This window comes from Artemia franciscana, chromosome 3 (assembly GCF_032884065.1).
Source record: "Artemia franciscana chromosome 3, ASM3288406v1, whole genome shotgun sequence".
Classification (NCBI taxonomy): Eukaryota; Metazoa; Arthropoda; class Branchiopoda; order Anostraca; family Artemiidae; genus Artemia; species Artemia franciscana.
Window position 1 is genome coordinate 54,970,974 of NC_088865.1, and position 25,549 is coordinate 54,996,522.

The 25,549-nt window shown below is 35.3% G+C and overlaps 1 protein-coding gene across 3 annotated transcripts in view; it reads left to right on the forward strand.

Annotated features, from left to right (window-relative positions):
* LOC136025429 (mucin-2-like) overlaps positions 1-25,549 on the forward strand; it is a 163,589-nt gene that overhangs the window by 95,726 nt on the left and 42,314 nt on the right. For 2 of the 3 annotated variants that reach the window (XM_065701458.1, XM_065701460.1), the window contains exons 7-11: positions 715-946; positions 9,243-13,232; positions 14,225-14,359; positions 17,040-17,094; positions 22,906-22,966. In XM_065701458.1, the coding sequence (XP_065557530.1) occupies positions 715-946; positions 9,243-13,232; positions 14,225-14,359; positions 17,040-17,094; positions 22,906-22,966 (4,473 nt within the window). The remainder of the gene's footprint in view (positions 1-714; positions 947-9,242; positions 13,233-14,224; positions 14,360-17,039; positions 17,095-22,905; positions 22,967-25,549) is intronic. The other variant, XM_065701461.1, reaches the window with a different exon arrangement.

The following is a 25,549-nucleotide window of genomic DNA, read 5'->3' on the forward strand; positions in this document are numbered from 1 at the left end:
CTTTAGCGTAAAGAGCGAGGGATTGCGGAGGGGACAACCCATTTCATACGGAGTAATTTCTGTTCGTTTTAAGTTTTAATATCGCTCCTTACTTTCAGTTTAAAAAACTAGTTTTTCTTATTTAATTCATTACAAAAGGCTAATAGGTTTTCTCAAAGTATTTCAAATCTATTCTATACTTTAAAGATGAAAAAACGAGGAAAAATAACTTTTAAGAATAGCCAAAACAATGTGGCATCTTATTTGGAATGAAATAATCTATGACTATCATAATACCCCCAAAAATTTCCAGTAGCCTAGCTAACAATTAAGTGATCAGTTCTCATCAATCCTTATCCTCTTTTCCACTTTTATATCATACACAAATAGAAACGATCAAAAAGGGGGGAAATTAATTTCAATGTAAGTAAATCAACAAGTTTCAGCGGATCTCCATCAAGGACTTTTTGGGAGGGGGTGGTTGCCCCCTAATAATGTGGATAAAAACATTATTATATATCCTAATCCCCTTGACCATCTGGAAATGGACTCATCTTGCCCCCCCCCACACAATAAAAATGCTGGAGGTTTCCCTCTGACTTCTTCGATTTGGGTAAGAATCTGGCTTATATGGATTGAGGACCTAACAGAAAAATGTCTTTGGCTTTAAACTATACACTGTAGAGTGTGATATTTACGCTCTGTGCTTATAGTAAATAATGGATTGTATTTCAGTTAAAGGTCGTGTTTCCTGATGCTCGTACGTCGGTGTTAGGTTTTGCTCCCTCAAATAGACGTCAGCGAGATTCAACCGGATCCCAAGTGCAAATGGAAATAGTTTTGGTTTCAAATATCACTGAATATGATGCGGAAACTGTCTCAACACGATTGCAAGCATATCAGGTTGATGACGAAGTAACTGTTTCAGGAATTGCGTTTAGTGTTTATACTGAGGTTTATGCTAATCGTAAGTGAATTTATTCTGACTTTGAATTTGTTGTAAGTAAGGTATTGCAATCTGGGAAATTGGTACACTAAGAACAATACATGATGAAACACCCCAAGGGATGGGTTGTTTGTTTTAGAAATTAACCTTTTGGTTTGTTACATTTTCTTAGCCAGTCATTCCTAGTCTACGAGTCTTTGGGCCCAGCATTTGGGAATAGTTTTATTTTATCTGTCCCCTTTTCATCATTTCTTTTTCGTAATCAAGACATCTGAGTGAGTAATATTTAAGCATTGGTTCAAGACATCTGAGTGAGTAATATTTAAGCATTGGTTCAAGACATCTGAGTGAGCAATATTTAGGCATTGGTTCAAGACATCTGAGTGAGCAATATTTAGGCATTGGTTCAAGACATCTGAGTGAGCAATATTTAGGGATTGGTTCAAGACATCTGAGTGAGCAATATTTAGGCATTGGTTCAAGACATCTGAGTGAGTAATATTTAAGCATTGGTTCAAGACATCTGAGTGAGCAATATTTAGGCATTGGTTCAAGACATCTGAGTGAGCAATATTTAGGCATTGGTTCAAGACATCTGAGTGAGCAATATTTAGGGATTGGTTCAAGACATCTGAGTGAGCAATATTTAGGCATTGGTTCAAGACATCTGAGTGAGTAATATTTAAGCATTGGTTCAAGACATCTGAGTGAGCAATATTTAGGCATTGGTTCAAGACATCTGAGTGAGCAATATTTAGGCATTGGTTCAAGACATCTGAGTGAGCAATATTTAGGCATTAGTTCAAGACATCTGAGTGAGCAATATTTAGGCATTGGTTCAAGACATCTGAGTGAGCGATATTTAGGCATTGGTTTAAGACATCTGAGTGAGCAATATTTAGGCATTGGTTCAAGACATCTGAGTGAGAAATATTTAGGCATTGGTTCAATACATCTGAGTGAGCAATATTTAGGCATTGGTTCAAGACATCTGAGTGAGCAATATTTAGGCATTGGTTCAAGACATCTGAGTGAGCAATATTTAGGCATTGGTTCAAGACATCTGAGTGAGCAATATTTAGGCATTGGTTCAATACATCTGAGTGAGTAATATTTCAGCATTGGTTCAAGACATCTGAGCGAGCAATATTTAGGCATTGGTTCAAGACAACTGAGTGAGCAATATTTAGGCATTGGTTCAAGACATCTGAGTGAGCAATATTTAGGCATTGGTTGAAGACATCTGAGTGAGTAATATTTAGGCATTGGTTTCATTTAAAAAATTGCTATTTTGAAGCTGTTTCCTTCATTCCTTTGAGGATTTTAAATATGAAATTCTTGCAGAAGAGAACATAAATTTTTTTTTGGCTAATATGGGAAAGAGATTAAAAAAATTTCTCATTCAGTGCTATAACACTAAACTTTTCACATTAACTGATATTACATGGAATACTGAGGGTTCATACACGGCACATTAATTTAAAGAAACAAAGTCTTTCTGAGGGAAGAAAAGATTATAGTTGAATCTTAAAACGGACTAAAATTATTACTTCACAGTTTTTGTAACATAAAGCAATAAATCTAGTACAAATAAACCAACTAATTGTATTTCTACTGGTTTGTAGAATTATAGAAAACTAGTACTTTACTGAAAACATAAAAGTCAAGTATAAAAAACAAGAATATTGACTTTGGAGTTAAAAGTGAGTACGTAACCTGACCACAAAAAATTAATCTATAAGCCTTACCATAGTCTTACACTAACTGTAATATCAGTAGCTCTCAGTAAACAGTTAAATTTATCTTGAATATCAGTAGCTCTCAGTAAACAGTTAAATTTATCTTAAATACTTAAGCACAAAAATAAATACTTTTTTTAATAATCACAAAGTCATTGAACAATATAGGGAAATAATAGATTGATTTATTAGGTTACAATTTGGTATCACCACCTATGACACCAATAGTCAGTAATATACAATTTAAAATTTTAAGAAATATGCTTTATTGTTACTCGAAATGAAGATCAAATAAGCCAGAATATGGACTCTGGAAATCCTGTTATTTCTCCCTATACAACAGGGAATTTCAAGTTATGATACAAATTCTAAGGGTAGTCTATACTATCAAGGGTAGTTCAGGGTATCAAGGGTATCAAGGGTAGTCGTCATACTATCAAGGTGGCTTCACTTCAAACTTGTCTCCAAACTAATCAGGAAATGTGCTTTTCAGAACAAAATGGGAGCCAATTATTGGACTGAACCATTGTGAAAAAGTGATACCAAATTAAACGAAATAAAAATTAAAGAATTACCTAAAATATTTTTTTTTTCATATTGCAAAAAGTATCCTTAATCGGTTTGCTTTTACTTCATCAAGGCGCCTATATTATTTTGCGTTTTCGATAAAGCGCTAGTTTTCAATAATCCTACAGACATAAGGAAATATAATTAGTTGGTTAATCTGTATTAGTTTTATTGATATATGTTAGTAAGACTGCGAAGCAATAATTTTTTGTAGAATGTAGAAAAATGTAGAAGTAATACTTCAATGACCTTTTTTTTGGAGGGGAGGGAGAGCAGCCCCCTCACATAAGGAATAATTTCTGTTTGTTTGAATTTATAGGCTAATGTTACTCTTTATTTTCAGTTGAAAAAACTGAATTTTTATTCAATTTCTTATCGTTTTTTTTTAATAATACCAAGAAATCCCTGCTACAAAAATAGTGTACATGATTTCTGATGGTCGACAACCTCGGTAGTTAGGAAAGAGTAACTATTTTTCTAAAGAAGATTTGTAAGGTTTTCAAAACCTAAGCAAAACTTTTATATTTCTAGCTTTTTTTTACTAAACATATACCACCCCCTGGTAAACACCACAAATTTTAGATATACAGGTTTGGAATAAGAATAAACTAGATCTACATTGCATGGGCAACATGAGGTGTTGCGGCAACCTTTGTTCGGCTTCGCCGAGTAAAGCGATGCAAGAGCAACACTTTGGTTTTGTTTCCTCGATTCGATTAACTGCTGAAGTTGTTAATATGTAAGGATCTTAAAATGAATACTAGGCACAGCAACTCACAAAAGTTGCAAACTCCTCATCGCCGAAGATGATTTTAGCCTAACAGCCGACTGTTTGCTATTTCCCTCAGAAAAACTTTTTTTTAGTTAATGTTTGCACGTTTTTAATTTAAATGTCATGTAGAATTAATACTCCAATGACCTTTTTATTTTTTTCAGAGGGGAGGGAGAGCAGCCCCCTCACATAAGGAATAATTTCTGTTTGTTTGAATTTTTAATGTCACAGTACTTTCAGTTGAAAAAAACTGAATTTTTATTCAATTTCTTATCGTTTTTTAAATATTACCAAGAAATCCATGCTACACAAAATAGTGTACACGATTTCTGATGGTCAACAACCTCGACAGTTAGGAAAGAGTAACTATTTTGTAAAGAAGATTTTTAAGGTTTTCAAAACCTAAGCAAAACTTTTATATGTCTAGCTTATTTTACTAAACATGTACCATCCCCTGGTAAACACTGCACATTTTAGATATACAGGTTTGGAATAAGAATAAACTAGATCTACATTGCATGGGCAACGTGAGGTGTTGCGGCAACCTTTGTTCGGCTTCGCCGAGTAAAGTGATGGTAAAGTGATGCAAGAGCAACACTTTGGTTTTGTTTCCTCGATTTGATTAACTGCTGAAGTTGTTAATCTGTAAGGATCTTAAGATAAATACTAGGTACACCAACTCGCAAAAGTTGCAAATCCCTCATTGCAACTAGCAAAAGTTGCCAACCCCTCATTGCAACTACCAAAAGTTGCAAACCCCTCATTGCAACTAGCAAAAGTTGCAAGCCCCTCATCGCTGAAGATTGTTTTAGCCTAACAGCCGATTATTACTTACAAGTCCCCTACATGTCTTACCACTTGAACCAAATAGGTCTTAACATCAAATACACCGGGCAAAGAAAAATAGGTACACCAACTATCAAAAGTTTCGAACCCCTCATTTCCAAATATGATTATGAGCAAACAGCCGACTGTTGGTTAAAACTCTCCTATATGTCTCAGAGTTAGTATCGGCCTAGTTTTGGTTTTAGTGTGTACCTTACTACTGAAGTTGTCAATCCCTTTAAGCTTTGAAACTGGTACATCTAAGGAAGAAATTTTTCTACCAAAAAATGGATGACATATAATTTAATCAGCTTTTTTTTTCCCAACGGGCATCAGATCGACCAAGTGTTCCTAGAATCTCGCAATAGGGCTCAATCTAACGGAAATAAAAAGTTCTAGTGCCCTTTTTAAGTGACCAAAAAAATTGGAGGGCACCTAGGCCCCCTCCCACGCTAATTTTTTCCCAAAAACAACGAATCCAAATTTTGAGATAGCCATTTTGTTCCGCATAGTCGAAAACCATATTAACTATGTCGTTGGAATGACTCACTTCCCCACAATCCCTGGGGGAGGGGCTGCAAGTTACAAACTTTGTCCAGTGTTTATATACAGTAATGGTTATTGGGAAGTGTACAAACGCTTTCAGGGGGATTTTTTTTTGGTTTGAGTTGGGGTTGATGGGAGGGGGCTATGTGGGAGGATTTTCTCTTGGAGGAATATGTCATGGGGGAAGAGAAATTCAATGAAAAGGGCGCTGAATTTTCTAGCATTACTATAAAAAACGATGAAAAAATAAACACGAAAGTTTTTTCAACTGAAAGTAAGGAGTAGGAGTAAGGAGTTTTCAACTGAAAGTAAGGAGTAGCATTAAAACTTAAAACGAACAGAGATTTTTACGCATATGAGGGGTTCTAAAAATACTTTAGCATAAAGAGCGAGGTATTTAGGAGGAGATAAATACCTTGCTCTTTATGCTAAAGTATTTTTAGTAATTTCAACTATTTATTCTATGGCCTTTCTGATTCAGGGGTCATTCTTAAGGGATTGGGACAAAACTTAAGATTTAGTGTAAAAGGCGAGGCATTAAGGGGGGACAAACCCCCTCATATACATAATACAAAATGTAAGAATATAAAAGTTTGTTACGTAAGTTAATTCTTAAGTTACGTATATTTTTTACTAATAAAAACGTTCGTTAAAAATTAAAAGTTCTAGTTGCCTTTTTAAGTAACCAAAAAATTGGAGGGCAACTAGGCCTCCTTCCCCACCCCCTTATTTCTCAAAATCGTCTGATCAAAACTAAGAGAAAGCTGTTTAGCAAAAAAAAAATTAATATACAAATTTCATTTTAATAATTTATGTGCGGAGAGCCAAAATCAAAAATGCATTAATTCAAAAACGTTCAGAAATTAAATAAAAAAAAACTAGTTTTTGAAACTGAAAGTAAGGAGCGATATTAAAACTTAAAACGAACAGAAATTACTCCGTATATGAAATGGGTCGTCCCCTCCGCAATCCCTCGCTCTTTACGCTAAAGTTTGACTCTTTGCCACAATTCTGCTTTTTAAAACAATTCAAAACTTTAGCGTAAAGAGCGAGGGATTGCGGAGGGGACGACCCATTTCATATACGGAGTAATTTTTGTTCGTTTTAAGTTTTAATATCGCTCCTTACTTTCAGTTTAAAAAACTAGTTTTTTTTATTTAATTCGCTCAAAAGACGCTATTGTAGGAAATATCTGAGCATGTTAACAGATTTAAAATTATTAAAAAACATCGTTATGATCTTCCGTTTTAGAAACTTCAATCCTGTGCAGGATTTTTTTTTATTGGAAGCTTCTATCCTGCTTAGTGGCTACGCTTTTATTACATATTTCATTCTTACGTAGTAGCCTTTACAGATCCTTTAAACTGACTTGATTTATTTGAAGTTCTATAAAATTTTTAAGGCTATTGTGGTGCTATGCATAAGCAATTATGCAGAGGATTCAGAAGATTTATGTTTTAGTAAAGAGTGGGGGGGGGGGCTGTTCTTCAGACCTTACCAACATCAGATTATGCCCAATTCGTTTACTTTCATTTTATGGTAAGCGTGGGTACGGTATTCATAGCAAGAACTACAACAACAAAAAACGATTTTTTTTTACAAATGAATATAAAAAGCGTCTCAAAATTGCAAACGAACATAAACTCCTGAGTATTAAAAGGGAGATACTCCTTCTTCAATGATGCTCCTTTTGCTATTTTTTTCTTTTTTCTTTTTTTTCAACCTAAACTACTTCAAAAATTAATGCTCAAACACAAAGGCAATTGGAGCTCGATAAAAAAATATTATTAAAAAGTTTTAAGAATAGAAGACTTTAATAAGCACATATTCTTTTCATTCCGTAAAAAGAGCAAGTTTTTTCATTCCGTATATGAAAAGGTTCATTATTACCTTGCTCTTTACGCTAAAGTTTTCAGAACATTTAAAAAAGTTTTCTGTTCTTATTAAAAGGTCCTTGGGTTTTATGAGTCGTTTTTACAAAATTGGGACAAACAGTTAAACTTTAGCATTAATAACAAGTAGGTGGGACAACTCTTTCACATACAGAATAGTTTCCGCTCATTTTCAGTTTTAAGGATACTCCTAACATTCAGTTGAAATAGTTTTGCTTCAGTTTACGATCTCTTTTTTCAAATAATGCTAGTGACTATGGCTCATCCTCCATTAGGAGTTCCCTTCCCTCACTGTAAATTTAATCCCTCTCTCCCTGTGGAAAGTTCCATCTGGATAATTAAATCCTTGCTAAAAATCCACCCAGAGCACATCCACACATATAATAAAGTTGCCAAAGAGAAAATGTGATAATTGAAACGATTTTTGTGCATGAAATTTGTACACAAACATTGCATTTCAATTGCGTCAAACTTTGAAAATGAATTGTGTTAGGGACTGCTTGATCAAAGGGTTTACGCATATTATTTTGAAGCTGGTTGGAATTAGTTTTTGGTCTATTTAGATGGTTCATACCCCCAATTAAATTTTTGTCCCCAGGCAATTGCGGATGTAATTTATAAGTCATTCGAAAACAATTGGGTAATTTTCTCAGATCAACTGTTTGAAAATCTTGTGTATTTTTACGATCTATTTGTGGAACAATTTTCTTTCAATAGCAAGTTTGGACTCTTTCTGAACCACGTTCAATACATTTCAATCCTTTTAGGTTGCCTTTTTTCTAGTCTTTTCAGGTCTATCTTTAGGAAAGCCCACGGCTTCATGTTTAAGGCAAATTATGATCCCTATATTTGTTTCAGTTTTTTTGGCTTTTGGCTTATTCAGGTGTCTCGACCAAAAGTCATACAGAAGTAAAAGCTTAAAAAATTTAAGGCATAATTTGGGTCCTACTTTTCAAGGGTCTGTCTCCCATTATAAACCACTTCAACTAATTAAAGTTTTTTCTTTGCCAAGCCATACGCTAGTTATTTTTTTATATAATTTTAAGTGATTTCAAATTTTAGTCTAATTCTTTTGGGTCCACATGCTTAGAAAAAAGAAAAGAATTATTATTTTATGGTGTATTAAATTTTTTTGCTCCCTGAATTTAATGAAACTAGTTTGGAGCTGAGAAACTCTTTTTGTTTTATAATATGTATTTTAGAATCTTTTTCTTTAGTCTGAATTTTGTTTGCTGGATGGGGTGCTCTTTGCCCTTGTATTTTAAGCTCAAGGTTCAAACGAATCAGAAAAAAGTTTTATTGAATTCTGTTCAAACAGCACATCACTCCTTTCAAAAACAATTGTATTCATTGTACAAAGGAAATGATCTCAAAGAGTTTGCTGCCTTCCAAACAGTCAGGATAAATATTTTCCAGCCTCTTTCAAGTAAAACGATGGAGATTTTGCTAATCTTGGAAATTTAGCACCTTTTTCTGAGTTGCTGAACCTTTGGGAAAGAAATTTATTTTAGATGATTTTGCTTATATTTTGATGATTAATAGGGTACCTGGGAGAAAACAGGATAAAATAAGGGAACTGGTTGACCTCAAAAGAATTTGGGCTCTTAGAACTGGCACTAAAACCTTTCAATTTTCAATTATAAATGCTCCATCCTAAGCATAGAGGCCAAATTTTTTCATATGAAAAATTTTGGAGAAAAAAATTACACGGGGTATGTTGAATTTCTTGTTAAATTAATACCACTAAACTGGATTTTTAATTAGTATGCCTAGCAGGTGTAATAACTTTGCCTCAAATTGAGCTCCCCGATTCCATGACTATAATGTTTTAAAATGAAAAACAAATATGAGTTTCTAAGCCTTCTGAATATAAATACCAATAATGAAACACCTTTGAATTGTTGTGGCTGCTCAAGTTTTGTTTCTTTGTGATATAAATAGATATTTTTCAAGACAATGAAAGTTTTTTTTTTTAGCTGTTGAAGTTGAAAGTACATCTTCAACAACGCCTTCGACATTAACTTCAACAACCCTGCTGTCTTCAACATCAACTTCAACATCTTCAACAACATCCTCAACATTAACTTCAACAACTTCCGCCTCTTCCACAACAAGTACAACGACAACTAGCCCCGAAACCCCCACTTCTACTTCTTCAACAACACCCTTTACAACTACTGGTACCTCTTCTACGCCACCTTCGACATCAACTCTAACTTCCACAGTAACAACTTCAACGTCTACCCCAACAACCTCTCCAGTCACAACAACAGGACCTCCTACAACAAGCACTCACTCATCAACTTCAACATCTTCATCAACATCCTCAACATTAACTTCAACAACTCCTGCCTCATCCACAACCAGTACGACAACAGCTAGCCCCGAACCCCCCACTTCTACTTCTTCAAAAACACCCTCTACAACTACTGGCACCTCTTCTACGACACCTTCGACATCAACTATAACTTCCACAGTAACACCTTCAACATCCTCAACATTGACTTCAACAACTCACATTGACTCCACCACCAGTACGACAACAGCTAGCCCCAATCCCCCCACTTCTACTTCTTCAACAACACCCTCTACAACTACTGGCACCTCTTCTACGACACCTTCGACATCAACTATAACTTCCACAGCTAGCCCTGAACCTCCCACTTCTACATCTTCAACAACACTGGCACCCCCCACTGGCACTTCTTCTACGACACCTTCGACATCAACTATAACTTCCACAGCTAGCCCTGAACCTCCCACTTCTACATCTTCAACAACACTGGCACCCCCCACTGGCACCTCTTCTACGACACCTTCGACATCAACTATAACTTCCACAGCTAGCCCTGAACCTCCCACTTCTACATCTTCAACAACACTGGCACCCCCCACTGGCACCTCTTCTACGACATCTTCGACATCAACTATAACTTCCACAGCTAGCCCTGAACCTCCCACTTCTACATCTTCAACAACACTGGCACCCCCCACTGGCACCTCTTCTACGACACCTTCGACATCAACTATAACTTCCACAGCTAGCCCTGAACCTCCCACTTCTACATCTTCAACAACACTGGCACCCCCCACTGGCACCTCTTCTACGACACCTTCGACATCAACTATAACTTCCACAGCTAGCCCTGAACCTCCCACTTCTACATCTTCAACAACACTGGCACCCCCCACTGGCACCTCTTCTACGACACCTTCGACATCAACTATAACTTCCACAGCTAGCCCTGAACCTCCCACTTCTACATCTTCAACAACACTGGCACCCCCCCCTGGCACCTCTTCTACGACACCTTCGACATCAACTATAACTTCCACAGCTAGCCCTGAACCTCCCACTTCTACATCTTCAACAACACTGGCACCCCCCACTGGCACCTCTTCTACGACACCTTCGACATCAACTATAACTTCCACAGCTAGCCCTGAACCTCCCACTTCTACATCTTCAACAACACTGGCACCCACCACTGGCACCTCTTCTACGACACCTTCGACATCAACTATAACTTCCACAGCTAGCCCTGAACCTCCCACTTCTACATCTTCAACAACACTGGCACCCCCCACTGGCACCTCTTCTACGACACCTTCGACATCAACTATAACTTCCACAGCTAGCCCTGAACCTCCCACTTCTACATCTTCAACAACACTGACACCCCCCACTGGCACCTCTTCTACGACACCTTCGACATCAACTATAACTTCCACAGCTAGCCCTGAACATCCCACTTCTACATCTTCAACAACACTGGCACCCCCCACTGGCACCTCTTCTACGACACCTTCGACATCAACTATAACTTCCACAGCTAGCCCTGAACCTCCCACTTCTACATCTTCAACAACACTGGCACCCCCCACAGGCACCTCTTCTACGACACCTTCGACATCAACTATAACTTCCACAACTAGCCCTGAACCTCCCACTTCTACATCTTCAACAACACTGGCACCCCCCACTGGCACCTCTTCTACGACACCTTCGACATCAACTATAACCTCCACAGCTAGCCCTGAACCTCCCACTTCTACATCTTCAACAACACTGGCACCCCCCACTGGCACCTCTTCTACGACACCTTCGACATCAACTATAACTTCCACAGCTAGCCCTGAACCTCCCACTTCTACATCTTCAACAACACTGGCACCCCCCACTGGCACCTCTTCTACGACACCTTTGACATCAACTATAACTTCCACAGCTAGCCCTGAACCTCCCACTTCTACATCTTCAACAACACTGGCACCCCCCACTGGCACCTCTTCTACGACACCTTCGACATCAACTATAACTTCCACAATAACACTTCCAACTATAACTTCCACAGCTAGCCCTGAACCTCCCACTTCTACATCTTCAACAACACTGGCACCCCCCACTGGCACCTCTTCTACGACACCTTCGACATCAACTTCCACAGCTAGCCCTGAACCTCCCACTTCTTCATCTTCAACAACACTGGCACCCCCCACTGGCACCTCTTCTACGACACCTTCGACATCAACTATAACTTCCACAGCTAGCCCTGAACCTCCCACTTCTACATCTTCAACAACACTGGCACCCCCCACTGGCACCTCTTCTACGACATCTTCGACATCAACTATAACTTCCACAGCTAGCCCTGAACCTCCCACTTCTACATCTTCAACAACACTGGCACCCCCCACTGGCACCTCTTCTACGACACCTTCGACATCAACTATAACTTCCACAGCTAGCCCTGAACCTCCCACTTCTACATCTTCAACAACACTGGCACCCCCCACTGGCACCTCTTCTACGACACCTTCGACATCAACTATAACTTCCACAGCTAGCCCTGAACCTCCCACTTCTACATCTTCAACAACACTGGCACCCCCCACTGGCACCTCTTCTACGACACCTTCGACATCAACTATAACTTCCACAGCTAGCCCTGAACCTCCCACTTCTACATCTTCAACAACCCTGGCACCCCCCACTGGCACCTCTTCTACGACACCTTCGACATCAACTATAACTTCCACAGCTAGCCCTGAACCTCCCACTTCTACATCTTCAACAACACTGGCACCCCCCACTGGCACCTCTTCTACGACACCTTCGACATCAACTATAACTTCCACAGCTAGCCCTGAACCTCCCACTTCTATATCTTCAACATCACTGGCACCCCCCACTGGCACCTCTTCTACGACACCTTCGACATCAACTATAACTTCCACAGCTAGCCCTGAACCTCCCACTTCTACATCTTCAACAACACTGGCACCCCCCACTGGCACCTCTTCTACGACACCTTCGACATCAACTATAACTTCCACAATAACACCTTCAACATCCTCAACATTGACTTCAACAACTCACATTGACTCCACCACCAGTACGACAACAGCTAGCCCCGATCCCCCCACTTCTACTTCTTCAACAACACCCTCTACAACTACTGGCACCTCTTCTACGACACCTTGGACATCAACTATAACTTCCACAATGACACCTTCAACATCCTCAACATTGACTTCAACAACTCCTGGCTCATCTACCACCAGTACGACAACAGCTAGCCCCGAACCCCCCACTTCTACTTCTTCAACAACACCCTCTACAACTACTGGCACCTCTTCTACGACACCTTCGACATCAACTATAACTTCCACAATAACACCTTCAACGTCCTCAACATTGACTTCAACAACTCCTGCCTCATCTACAACCAGTACGACAACAGCTAGCCCCGAACCCCCCACTTCTACTTCTTCAACAACAACCTCTACAACTACTGAAACCTCTTCTACCACACCTACGACATCAACTATAACTTCCACAATAACAACTTCAACTTCAACAACCTTTCCCATCACAACAACAGAGACTACATCAACCAGTTCCCAGTCATCAACTTCTACTGCAACAACGACTGTTTCTACAACAACAACTTCACAGCCACCTGGTAAGTTATCATAATTATTACTTAATTAATTGAAACTATTAATACATTTATTTATTTTAATAAAATGAAATCCAAGCTATTTGTCAGAATTTTTATATTAGCATCAAAGGCATATTCTAGTTGATTTTTTGTCCCCTTGATACTCAGTTTTATATTTTCTCGTTTTCTTATCGTCATAGTCACACACAACTAATGATTCTATGAAAGAAATTCATTAAGAAGCAGCATGATTTCTATTAAATTATAAAATTTTGGGCAATTTAGCATAGCACAAAAATGAAGGAATTTGAAAATTCTACCTTATTAATTATGCTTCCTAAAACCTTAATGAATTATATATTTTTCGATGTCCCCTAATCAAATCCAAAGTTATTTCCAACTTTAGTTATGTTTGTTTAAACTATAATTTCTTGGAGCTATTTTTTCTTAAACTTTAGCTTAAAATAAAGTTTACTTATTACAAGAAGATTGAGTAAAACAAACTATCAAACTAATAAGACACTCTGCTAGAATTCATCTGTTTCCTCTTGTTGGTGTTCACTCCACGACTAATAATCTTGTGTCACCACACGCACACAAAGCATACAAAAACGCAACGTACAATTCTTATTTTATGTACAAATAATAATTCAATAGGGACATATTCTTTTATTTGACCGTGAAACAAAAAACAAAATCCCTTTATGTTTTAATTAATCACACTGTGGTCCTTTTCATCAGAGTTAAACATGAATATGTTTCAGTCAGTTAACAGCGGATATCCTCCTGTTATAGCGAGATTTGCAGCTGTAAGAACAAAGCAAAAGTTATGTTTCTTTATTCGTGCACAGTTAAAGAGAATACTACTAAATCGAAGATGGAGTCTTATATCTTTGTAACAGAGTGTCTTCAGATCATCTCAATGATCTGATTGAATATTTTGAAAACATCTAGTCTTTTTTTAATTTTTTATAGCAATTAACTAACACTTTTTAACAAATGTTCATTTTCAGAGGACCCCTGCCTCAATAATGATTGTTTATCACAAAATCAAAAATGTGTACCTTTAAGTGCATCAGACTATAAATGTGTGTGTGGATTTCCTGCAATTAAAGAAACTGAGGACAGTGATGTTTTCTGCAATATAGGTAAGGATTATTCTTCAGAATAAAAATACATTTTTGTTCTTACTTTATCAGTAAGCTGTATGTCTTACAGTTTTCCTTTTCTATCTATGGATTCAATATTTTGTTTTTGAGTTTCATCAATAAGGAAATAATCTTAAGAGGCTTTTTTTACCTTATTAAGGGTGATTTTTAAAGTGTCTGCGGAAAAGGGGAATTTCTGTCTATCTCTTGCTCACTTCAAATACGGCATTGGTCAGACACAAGAATTTAGCAGAGTATAAATATGTATTTGACAAGTAGCGAAAAGTCTTACAGTCTCTATCAAAGACCATTGAAATACATTAAAAAACATACAATCTAAATCACTCTTTAAGCCCCGCCTTCGCGCAATGCCAACAGCCCGCTGGAAAATCAAGCAGCAACTGAAGCTAATACTCTGACGACCTGTGAACTTCCCAGACTGCGTGTTATAAAATGTGTATCATGTTTGGAGAAGCTTTTCGCTACTAGAAGCACTGCTTAAGTTAAAAGTTATGTGGATGCAATGCATTTTTTTTCTTAGGCCTGGGTACTTTGTATAAAAGGACGTTTCATAGAAACTTCGAATAAGGCACATTCGATTTGAAACTGAAACGTCTAGTGCTCTTTTTAATAGTTAAAAGTGATTAGAGGTTAACTAACCCCTTTCCATGATATCCATTTCCCCAAACACATTCAATCAAAATTTTGAGATAACCATTTTGTTCAACGTAATTGAAAGGCCGGGAAATTATTTATTAGAAGATGACAGTCTCCCTCCAGCTGTCTTCAAGGCAAGGTTATAAGTTATCCCCTAGAAGTATTTAAGGCTTATGTAGAAAGGGTAATCGTATAAACTTCGTATGGGGCTCACTGGATTGCCAATCAGAAGTTTTAGGGCCCTTTTTGAGATTCAGAGTGATCCGAGGACGGAAAATACCACTCGCTCCCCCCCCCCCCCACACACACACCTAATATTTTTCCGAAATGCATCTGATAAAAGCTTTGAGGTGGCCATTTTTTATCTTAGTAACTTTAAAAAAGACTCATTCGATTGGAAATTGAAAGGTCTAGTGCTCTTTTTAATAGTCAACAGTGATTGGAGGGCAACTAACCCCCCTTCTACACTCACCATTTTCCCAAACAATTTGCACTTTTCTTAAAACAAAATACACTTAAAATGTTTTCATTTTGTGTTTATTTGTTTAAAATGTTTTTAATACATATATGAAGGGAGATATCCCCTCTTACACTCCACATACAGCGTGGGTGTCTGGTGCCCTCCCTTTTTATGATTAACAATAGATTGGAGGTCAAGCGTCCCTTCTCTCACGCCCATTCATTTGCCAAACGTATCCAGTCAAAATATCGAGACTTCCGTTTTGTTCAGCCTAGTAGAACGGTACAGCAACTATGTCCATAGGGATATTAAGTATGTCAACCCCCCATAATTTTACAATTTACCTATTATGCTTTAAAACTTAATGTTGCTTTAAAATAAATCAAAAGACAATGTGATAAATGTATACCAATAAGACACCTCAGCAATATATTGAGAACGAGTGGGGGTATTAAGTTGAAACTTTTATGGATACTACTATTACTACTTCTGCTCTTACAATTTAAATAAATAAAAAGAGTATAAGTGTATCAAGGTTGTCAAAGAGCAAAGATAGAATCTTTTGGGTTTTTATATTAAGTTTTATTTTTCAATTCAACTTCAGAAGCTATTAAATTAAATTATAAATTACTGATTGTGTCAGGACTAAAAATTGTTTAAAAACTTTCTCCAACATACAGATAGCAACAAATGCTATGGATTATTATAGAAGAAAACTGAAAAGATATAAAATATTTTTTTGCATGAATAAAACTATGTCAATAAAAAACGAACAGAAATTAATTTTAAAAATCTTTTTCCACAACACAAGTTTTTCAAAGAAAAGTAAAGAGCTCTATTAAGCCAAGAATGAGCGAAAATAAATTCAAATAATCTTCAAAATGTAAAATTACTACAAATCACTATCAATAAATAAATGAAACTCAAAACGAAAAGAGATTACAATAAATAGCTGAGTCAAGCTTAAAACGAACAAAAGTTAACATGAGTAGGGCTGATAACCCTTGTGCCTTCTCAAGACCAAAACAAAATTTGTGCTTAAGATATTAAAATCCAATAAATTTTATATATCTGAAATCCCCATAATTAGTAGATCATCTTATATATGGCTTATATTATTACCCCTCGTCACTCATTTCCTGAAGTTTGCTACCACAACCTGTCTGATATAGTTTTACCATGACTCTTATCTTTAGAGTTTTGGCTACTATTAGCATGGGTAACTCATTAATTTTTGTTCCTTCCAATAAACTCTCTTATAGAAGTAATAGAGATTAGAAACAGGTTAGCCATTTCTTTTTCGGTTAATCACGTAATTGCGTTCATGTTCTGCAATCGAACTATTTCGAACAAAAAAAATATTTTGCTTGTACAATTCCATCGAAAGAATTATACGTATTTGACAAAGAAATATTAAAATCAATAAAATTAACATGAAAATCAAATTAAGAATACTATATCAAATAAAATTACCAGACTTCCTCCAAAAAGTGCTCAAATATGTAGGCAGTTGTATACTAGGTAATTTGACGCAAAGCTTAATATTATCTTTTCAAATTATAGTTCCCACATACGATCCATACGGCGGAAGGGTTGTTATTCAACTGAACTCGGAGAGGTAAGAATTTGTTTTATATTTAAAAAATATATCATAAATAATTTTTTATTTTAAAAAATATAAAATAATCTTACAAGATCCTTAAGATTATTTTAATGTTGATTGGTCTTAAGAAGTAATGCAACTGTTAAAAATGTAAAAGACATTTGTAAATACTTCATGTAAACGTAATTTATGTCAAATATATAGTCAAAAGACTCAAACTGACTGTAAACAAAAGACTGTAAACTCAAACTACAGATTATAGAAAATTTTAATTTTATGTTTTTTCATAAAACTACAAATTTCTGACATATCAGTACAACTGAAATCAAGTTAATATCAAGTCATGGCAAATTGTAGAAAAAAGCCAATACAGATAGTCTGAATGAGAGGCAAAGCTGGCATAAGCCTTTCTGAGTATTAAATACAAATGATGATATTTTCACTTGTTGATAGATAGTCCCTCATCCATCTCTCCTAGGGAAGAATTAAAGGGATGATCGAGATTCTTTGGGTTAGCTCATGACCTATAATTTTCTATAAGAATTTTTCATTCTATAATTTTCTACTGTCTTAGAAAAAAATTCCCAATTGTTTCTACTTTGTGTTTGTTTGACATGGAAAGACAGTGTGGTCTCCGTCGCTATTTTTTTTTTTTTTAAACTGTTCAGTACAGAATATTATAATTTCTGGTATAAGTATCTTCATAAAGTTAGAATGTAACAACATACCCAATAAAAATTTTTGCTACATACTAACCAGCACAGGAATAAATTTTAAAAGGTAATTTTCTGTTACATAAGTAACGCTTGAAGTAATTTTTAAGTAGGAATTTTCAATTATTTGTAATTCGAAATGTCTGGAAATGTACAAATATTCAAATATTTCTGTAAATTGTTTTGATTCAGAAACAAAGTTGGATTTATTCTGAGATGGATCTGAGTTGAACTTCTAATATTTAAACTTTAATAGTTTTAATGATATTTGAACTTTAATAGTATAATGAGCTCTAATAGTCTACTTCAGTTTCGAAAAAAGAGTAATATTTTGAATTGGGAGGTGCAATTGTAAGAAAACTTTGCACCTGAAAGGCAAAATTGCAATTGTATGGCTACATGTGGGCTGGCATGGGCAAGCAACACCTATTATAAAACCTATTTGTGATAATAATTCCAAGGTGATGCTCAATTTGTATTTCTGCTGTCCAACTTACGTCACTGTACGACATTGTGATGACAAAATCAGTCGAATTTAGGATACTGTAAAAGTGAGGTTTTATCCATTGTAATTTATGCTATTGAATTTACGATATCTAATTCAAACTTTTCTAGTTTAAGCAATCTAATTTATATCTAACCTATTATAAAACCTATTTGTGATAATAATTCCAAGGTAGTGCTCAATTTGTGTTTTTGCTGTCCAACTTACGTCATTGTACGACATTGTGATGACATAATGAGTGAAATTTAGGACACTTTAAAAGTGGGTGTTTATTCATTGTAATTTATTCTATTGAATTTACGATATCTAATTCAAACTTTTCTATTTTAAGCAATCTAAAAGTGAGCTTTTATCCATTGTAATTCATGCTATTGAATTTTGTGATATGTAATTCAAAGTTTTCTAATTTAAGCAATCTAATTTATAACCTGTTTCAAAATTTTAATATGAATATGTTTATGAGGATAAATTCAATGCAATAACCATTCCTAACGCCAGTTCAAGGCAATTTAGGCAAGCATTAGCATTTCAGTGTTTTGTACTAGACATGGGAATTGTAATTCAAGTGGGTCTTACTGCATTATCTAAGATTACTATTTAAGTCTCTTTGTCAAAATAACATATTTGCTTTTTTCATGAATCTTTTGCAGTAATTAAATAAAAAAAACAAGTTTTTTCAACTGAAAGTAAGGAACAACATTAAAACTTAAAACGAACAGAAATTACTTCGTATATGAAAGGGACTGCTTCCTCATCAACGCCCCGCTCTTTACGCTAAAGTTTGACTCTTTCTCTCAACTCTTCTTTTTAAAACAGTAAAAACCTTTAGCGTAAAGAGCGGGGCGTTGATGAGGAAGCAGCCCCTTTCATATACGAAATAATTTCTGTTCGTTTTAAGTTTTAATGTTGCTCCTTACTTTCAGTTGAAAAAACTTGTTTTTTTTATTTAATTTCTGAACATTTTTGAATCAATGCATGTTTTGATTTTGGCTCTCCGCAGAGGAATAATTAAAACGAAATTTGCATGTTTTTTTTTTTTTTGGCTAAATGGCTTTTTCATAATTTTGATCGAATGATTTTGAGAAAAAAAGAGCGGGGGAGGAAGCCTAGTCGCCCTCCAATTTTTTGGCTAATTAAAAAGGCAACTAGAACTTTTAATTTCTTACGAATCTTTTTATTAGTAAAGATATACGTAACTTATAAATTAGCTTACGTAAATAATTTTTTATTCTCATGTTTTTATTACACATATGAGAGGGTTCGCCCCCTCGTCAGTACCTCTCTCTTTACACTAAATCTTAAATTTTGTCCCAATTCGTTAAGAATGACCCCTGAATCACAAAAGCCGTAGAATAAATAGTTGACATTACTAAAAATAATATAGCGTAAAGAGCAAGGTATTAGGAGGAGGTGAGCCCCTCATATGGGTAATAATTTTTGTTCGTTTTAAGTTTTAATGCTGCTCCTTACTTCCAGCTGAAAAAAAACTTTTTCATATTTATTTTTTCATTGTTTTTTTTTTTAAATAATGCTAGTAAATCCTGCGCTCCCTTCCTGGAAATTTTCTTCCCCCATGACAGATTCCTTGATGGAAAGCTCCCCCAGTATATCTCCCTCTTCTCAGCCCCTCCCCCAAACCAAAAATCCTCCAGAAAACGCCCGTACACTTCCCAATAACCATTACTATATGTAAGCACTGGTCAAAGTTTGTAACTTGTAGCCCCTCCCACGGGGACTGTGGAGGAGTAAGTCGTCTCCAAAAACATAGTTATAAGGTTTTCCGACTACGTTGAATAAAATGGCTATCTCAGAATGTTGATTCGTTGACTTTGGGAAAATAATTAGCGTGGGAGGGGGCCTAGATGCCCTTCAATTTTTTTGGTCACTTAAAAAGAGCACTAGAACTTTTCGTTCCCGTTAGAATGAGCCCTCTTGCAAAATTCTAGGACAACTGGGTAGATACGATCACCCCTGGGGAAAAAAAAACAACAAACAAATAAACACGCATCCGTGATCTGCCTTCTGGCAAAAAATACAAAATTCCACATTTTTATAGATAGGAGCTTGAAACTTCTACAGTAGGGTTCTCTGAGACGCTGAATCTGATGGTGTTAAGATTTTATAAATTTTAGGGTGTGTTTTCCCCTATTTTGCTAAAATAACGTAAATTTTCTCAGGCTCGTAACTTTTGATGCGTAAGTCTAAACTTGATGAAACTTATATATTTAAAATCAACATTAAAATGTGATTATTTTGATCTAGCTATTGGTATCAAAATTCTATTTTTTAGAGTTTTGGTTTCTATTGAGCCGGGTCGCTCCTTACTACAGTTCGTTACCACGAACTGTTTGATAATCTATGTATTTTAAATAACTAAGATATAAATTTTTCCAATTCAGACTACTTACAGTGATTGCAGTAATTTCGGAGGTAATTAAGATATATCATTGCCTAAATAAAACTATACGAAACACAATTTGTTACACTAGAAAAGGTTATTGTCATTACCGTTTGCAAATTTAGACTTGATTTTGTCAAAAGAGTTACTTTTTTTCAAACAGTTCGTGGTAACGAACTGTAGTAATTAGCGAACTGGCTCAATAGTAAACGAAACTCTAAAAAACGGAATTTTGATGCTAAAAGATAATCAAAAAAATTGGATTTTTATGCTGATTTTAAATATATAATTTTCATAAAATTTAGTCTTTGTTATCAAAACTTACGAGCCTGAGGAAATTTGCCTTATTTTGGAAAATAGAGCAAACAGCCCCTAAAAGTCATAGAATCTTGACGAAAATCACACCATCGCATTCAGCATATCAGAGAACCCTATAGAAAAAATTTCAAGCTCCTATCTACAAAAATATGGAATTTCGTATTTTTTGCCAGAAGACAGATCACGGGTGCCTGTTTATTTGTTTTGTTTTTTTTCTTTTCCCCAGGGGTCATCGTATCGACCAAATGGTCCTAAAATATCATAAAAGGGCTCATTCTAATGGAAATGAAAAGTTCTAGTGCCCTTTTTAAGTGACCAAAAACTTGGAGGGCACCTAGGCCCCCTCCCACGCTAATTTTTTCCCAAAGTCAACAGATCAAAATTTTGAGATAACTATTTTGCTCCGCATAGTCGAAAACCATAAATCTATGTCCTTGGGGATGACGTACTCCCCCACAGTCCCTGAGGGAGTGCCTATGAGGGGGCTATGTGGGAGGATCTTTCCCTGGAGAAATATGTCATGGGGAAGAGAAATTCGATGAAAAGGGTGCAGGATTTTCTAGCATTACTATAAAAAAAAACAATGAAAAAATAAACATGAAAAAGTTTTTTCAATTGAAAGTAAGGAGTAACATTACAACTTAAAACGAACAGAGATTATTACGCATATGAGGGGTTCTAAAAATATTTTAGAATAAAGAGCGAGGTTTTTAGGAGGAGATAAATACCTCGCTCTTTACGCTAAAGTATTTTTAGTAATTTCAACTATTTGTTCTACGGCCTTTCGGATTCAGGGGTCATTCTTAAATAATTTGGACAAAACTTAAGCTTTAGTGTAAAGAGCAAGGTATTAACGAGGGGACAAACCTCCTCATATACATAATAAAAATATAAGAATATAGAAGTTTGTTACGTAAGTTAATTCTTAAGTTACGTATATTTTTTACTAATAAAAATGTTCGTTAAAAGTTCTAGTTGTCTTTTTAAGTAACCGAAAAATTGGAGGGCAACTAGGCCTCCTTCCTCACCCCTTATTTTTCAAAATTGTCTGATCAATTTAAGAGAAAGCCATTTAGCCAAAAAAAGAATTAATATGCAAATTTCATTAATAATTTATGTGCAGAGAGCCAAAATCAAACATGCATTAATTTAAAAACGTTCAGAAATTAAATAAAAAAAACTAGTTTTTAACTGAAAGTAAGGAGCGACATTAAAACTTAAAACGAACAGAAATTACTCCGTGTATGAAAGGGGGTGTTCCCTTCTCAACGCCCCGCTCTTGACGCTAAATTTTTTTACTGTTTCATAAAGTAATATTGAGAGAAAGAGTCAAACTTTAGCGTAAAGAGCGAGGCGTTGAGAAGGGAACATTCCCTTTGATACGCAGAGTAATTTTTGTTCGTTTTAAGTTTTAATGTCGCTCCTTACTTTCAGTTAAAAAAACAATTTTTTTATTTAATTAGATGGTAATAACACATACAACAATTTGATCTTGTTCAAAAAGACCAAAAACCGATAAATTCAATTAAATTATTATCCAGACTATTTAAAGCGATAGCCAGTTATTTGGACGCTACTAAGTATAATCATTGCCAAAATAAACTATACGAGACACAATCTTGTGTAACAGATACGGCCTTTTGTCATTTTTCTGTTTTTATTTGGACCTGAATTTTTCTCAACCAATTTTCTTTTTTTTAAGCTGATAAGAGCAGATACTACACTTTGATCTTATTCAGAAAGATCAAAAGCGATAAATTTGCAGTAATTAAACATATATTATTAGACTATCCTTAATATTGGGCTTCACAGCCCCTAAAAAAGGTTCATAGTTACCAAAAAGTTGATTTTAACTGTAGACACGGAATCAATTTTTACATTTCTCTTTCCAGGGACCTTACATCCGATTTTACGACTGATTATATTGCACTTCGCTCTGAAATAGAGGGCAATGTAAGTATAATTTTTTTGCTATTTTTGAAACAATTGTTTTGTGTTAATTTTAAATTCTTGTCTATCCAAATAGAAATAAATAGGACAAACTAAGAGAAATATTATAGAAATAAATAGGACAAGCGTGATCATAGTGACCAAGAGGTGAGAAGAATGAGTAAAATACAAAGCATCTCACAGCCTTGTTTTTTAATTATTGAAGGATTTCATGATTAAAATAATTTGAATGATTTGAATTAAATTTGACACTTACGCCAGGCTCATGCCAAGCACTAGACAAATTTTAGCATTGGGAACTTCTACTATTATGGAGTCATCGTGTTTAACGAGTTGGTCGAAAGTCTTCAGTCTGAGAGTAAAAAGTATGTAAAAAAATCACTTAGTAAGAAAACTGTGGTTTAAAACAACCACACACTTTTAAGATTCAAGAATATGTTGTAGGAAAAGAAGGCAGCAACAAATATTCAGAAGTTTGAGATTAATGAAGATTTTGGAAAATAGTATGGTTTTATTTGAAATTATTTTAATCATTTCAAGGTATCAAGGAAAAAAGGAGTGATAGAAATGATAATTTCGTCAAATTTTGGATTATTATCTCTATTCTCAAGCATAACAGAGAAATGTCCGAAACTATATAAAAATGCTATGAAGAAAACTTTTGAAGAAGAAACACATTACTTTATGTACGATAATTTGAAAAAAAAAATTCTCGAGAAGTTTTAAAAAGATTATTATAAAGAGAAGTTTATGCGAGCTGAGGGAAGTCCTGCAAAAATATGGACAAAGAAGCTAAGCGAAATACTTCAAGATACAAATTACCCGAGTCAGATGTGTGCATATTTTAGTGATATTTCCGAAGAAAATGAGAGACAAAAATTCTAGCACTGCAGTGAGAAACGAATTTGAGGGATATTTACCATAAGAGGCCGACGACTCAATAAACCTAAGAACAGTAACTATGACAGAGCTAAGGGATGGACTTACATCGTTTAGTAGTTCTACAGCTGGTATTGACCCTGTTCTGTTAATACTTTTAAAGATTGTTTTTTGTTCGGTTCAGTCAGATTTTATGATTTTCATTAATATGTGTTTTTAGAAACATGTGTTTCCAGATTGTCTTAAACGTGCAAAGATTACCCTTATATTTATAAGTAGTGATTGGTCTAATCCTGGTAATTATAGACCAATTTGATTACTATCATTGTTTTAAAGGATTGTTGAAATTGTTTTCTGTATGAGACTGATAAGAATTTTGGAGGACCAGGTTTTCACCATGAGAACCAATTTGAATTTCATAAGATAATTTAAACAGAGCAGGAGGTTTTGCTTCTCATAACAGCAATAAACCAGTCACTTGATAGTAATGTGAAATTTTGCATCTCTGCTCCTGGATAATGCAAAAGCATTCGATTGCCTTAACCGCAGATTGCTGCTTAGGAAATTGGTCAAAGCTGGTATTCACGGCAAGGCTTTGGGGTTCATTCAATGTTTTCTCAATGGTAGAATATAATATTGCCGATAATGGTTAAGTATTAGGTTTTAGTGATGTAAAACATGAATTATGACAAAGATCTTCCCTCGGCCCTCTATTTTCCCTTGTATAATTAATGATTTTCGGAATGTTGTCGATGGTCTAAATTTTGGATTGCCATATGGACAGATTGAAAGTAAAATTTCAGCCATGAAAATTCTAGCTATGTTTGCAGATGACACGCAATTTACACTTGCTGCAAAAACAGGGAATCAGCTCATGGGGAGGCTGAGGGAAGACTGAAGTTAAATTCAAATTTGGCTAGAGACAAAGAGACTAGTTATAAACCTTGGTAAATCATCATTTGGTCATTTAAGAATTATTACCAGTGGATTTGGGGTTTAACTTCAGGAGAAGTTGCTGTTCTTAGGAATAATTACTTTAAGTAGTTAAGAGTGTATATAGATGAAACGTTGTCTTATAGAAAGTATATTGAAGTCCTTAATAGTAAAATTTCCCGTGAAGTAGGAATCCTGCAGAAGTTGAGATACATATTTCCAGTTGTCATATTTTGTCTGCTTTATTTCTCTCTTGTGCGTCCATATCCTTTTTATTGTTGTGTTGTTTAGTCAAATACATTACTTCTCCTCCTTCGTCCTCTTCCTGTGCCGCAAAATTAAGCTATGTAGATTTTAAATTGCGCCAGCAGCCATGCTGCCATCAGAAAATTCATGAAAAAGCTATGAGGGTACCATTGCTGTTTTTCTTTTTCAGTAAAATAAAGCTAAAGTATTGGATTATAAATAATAATATAGGACCTTGCTTTAATATTAGGCTTTAGCGATGAAAACATGTCCATAATTATTGAACTAGACAAGCATAGAATATCCGAGCACATTTTGTTCTATCAATGCACCTTTTCTTTTTGGTTTGTAGGACCTAAATATTGGTTATATGTTTCCAAAGATATTAAATATTGTAAAAGATTATCTGACTTATCTTTCAAGTAATTGGATTTTAATTTGGTATGCAGGGATAAAAGGATTACTCTCCAGGCACTTAATGTAGATTATTGACATGTAAATAATTCTGTGTGTGTTTTTAAGTTTTTA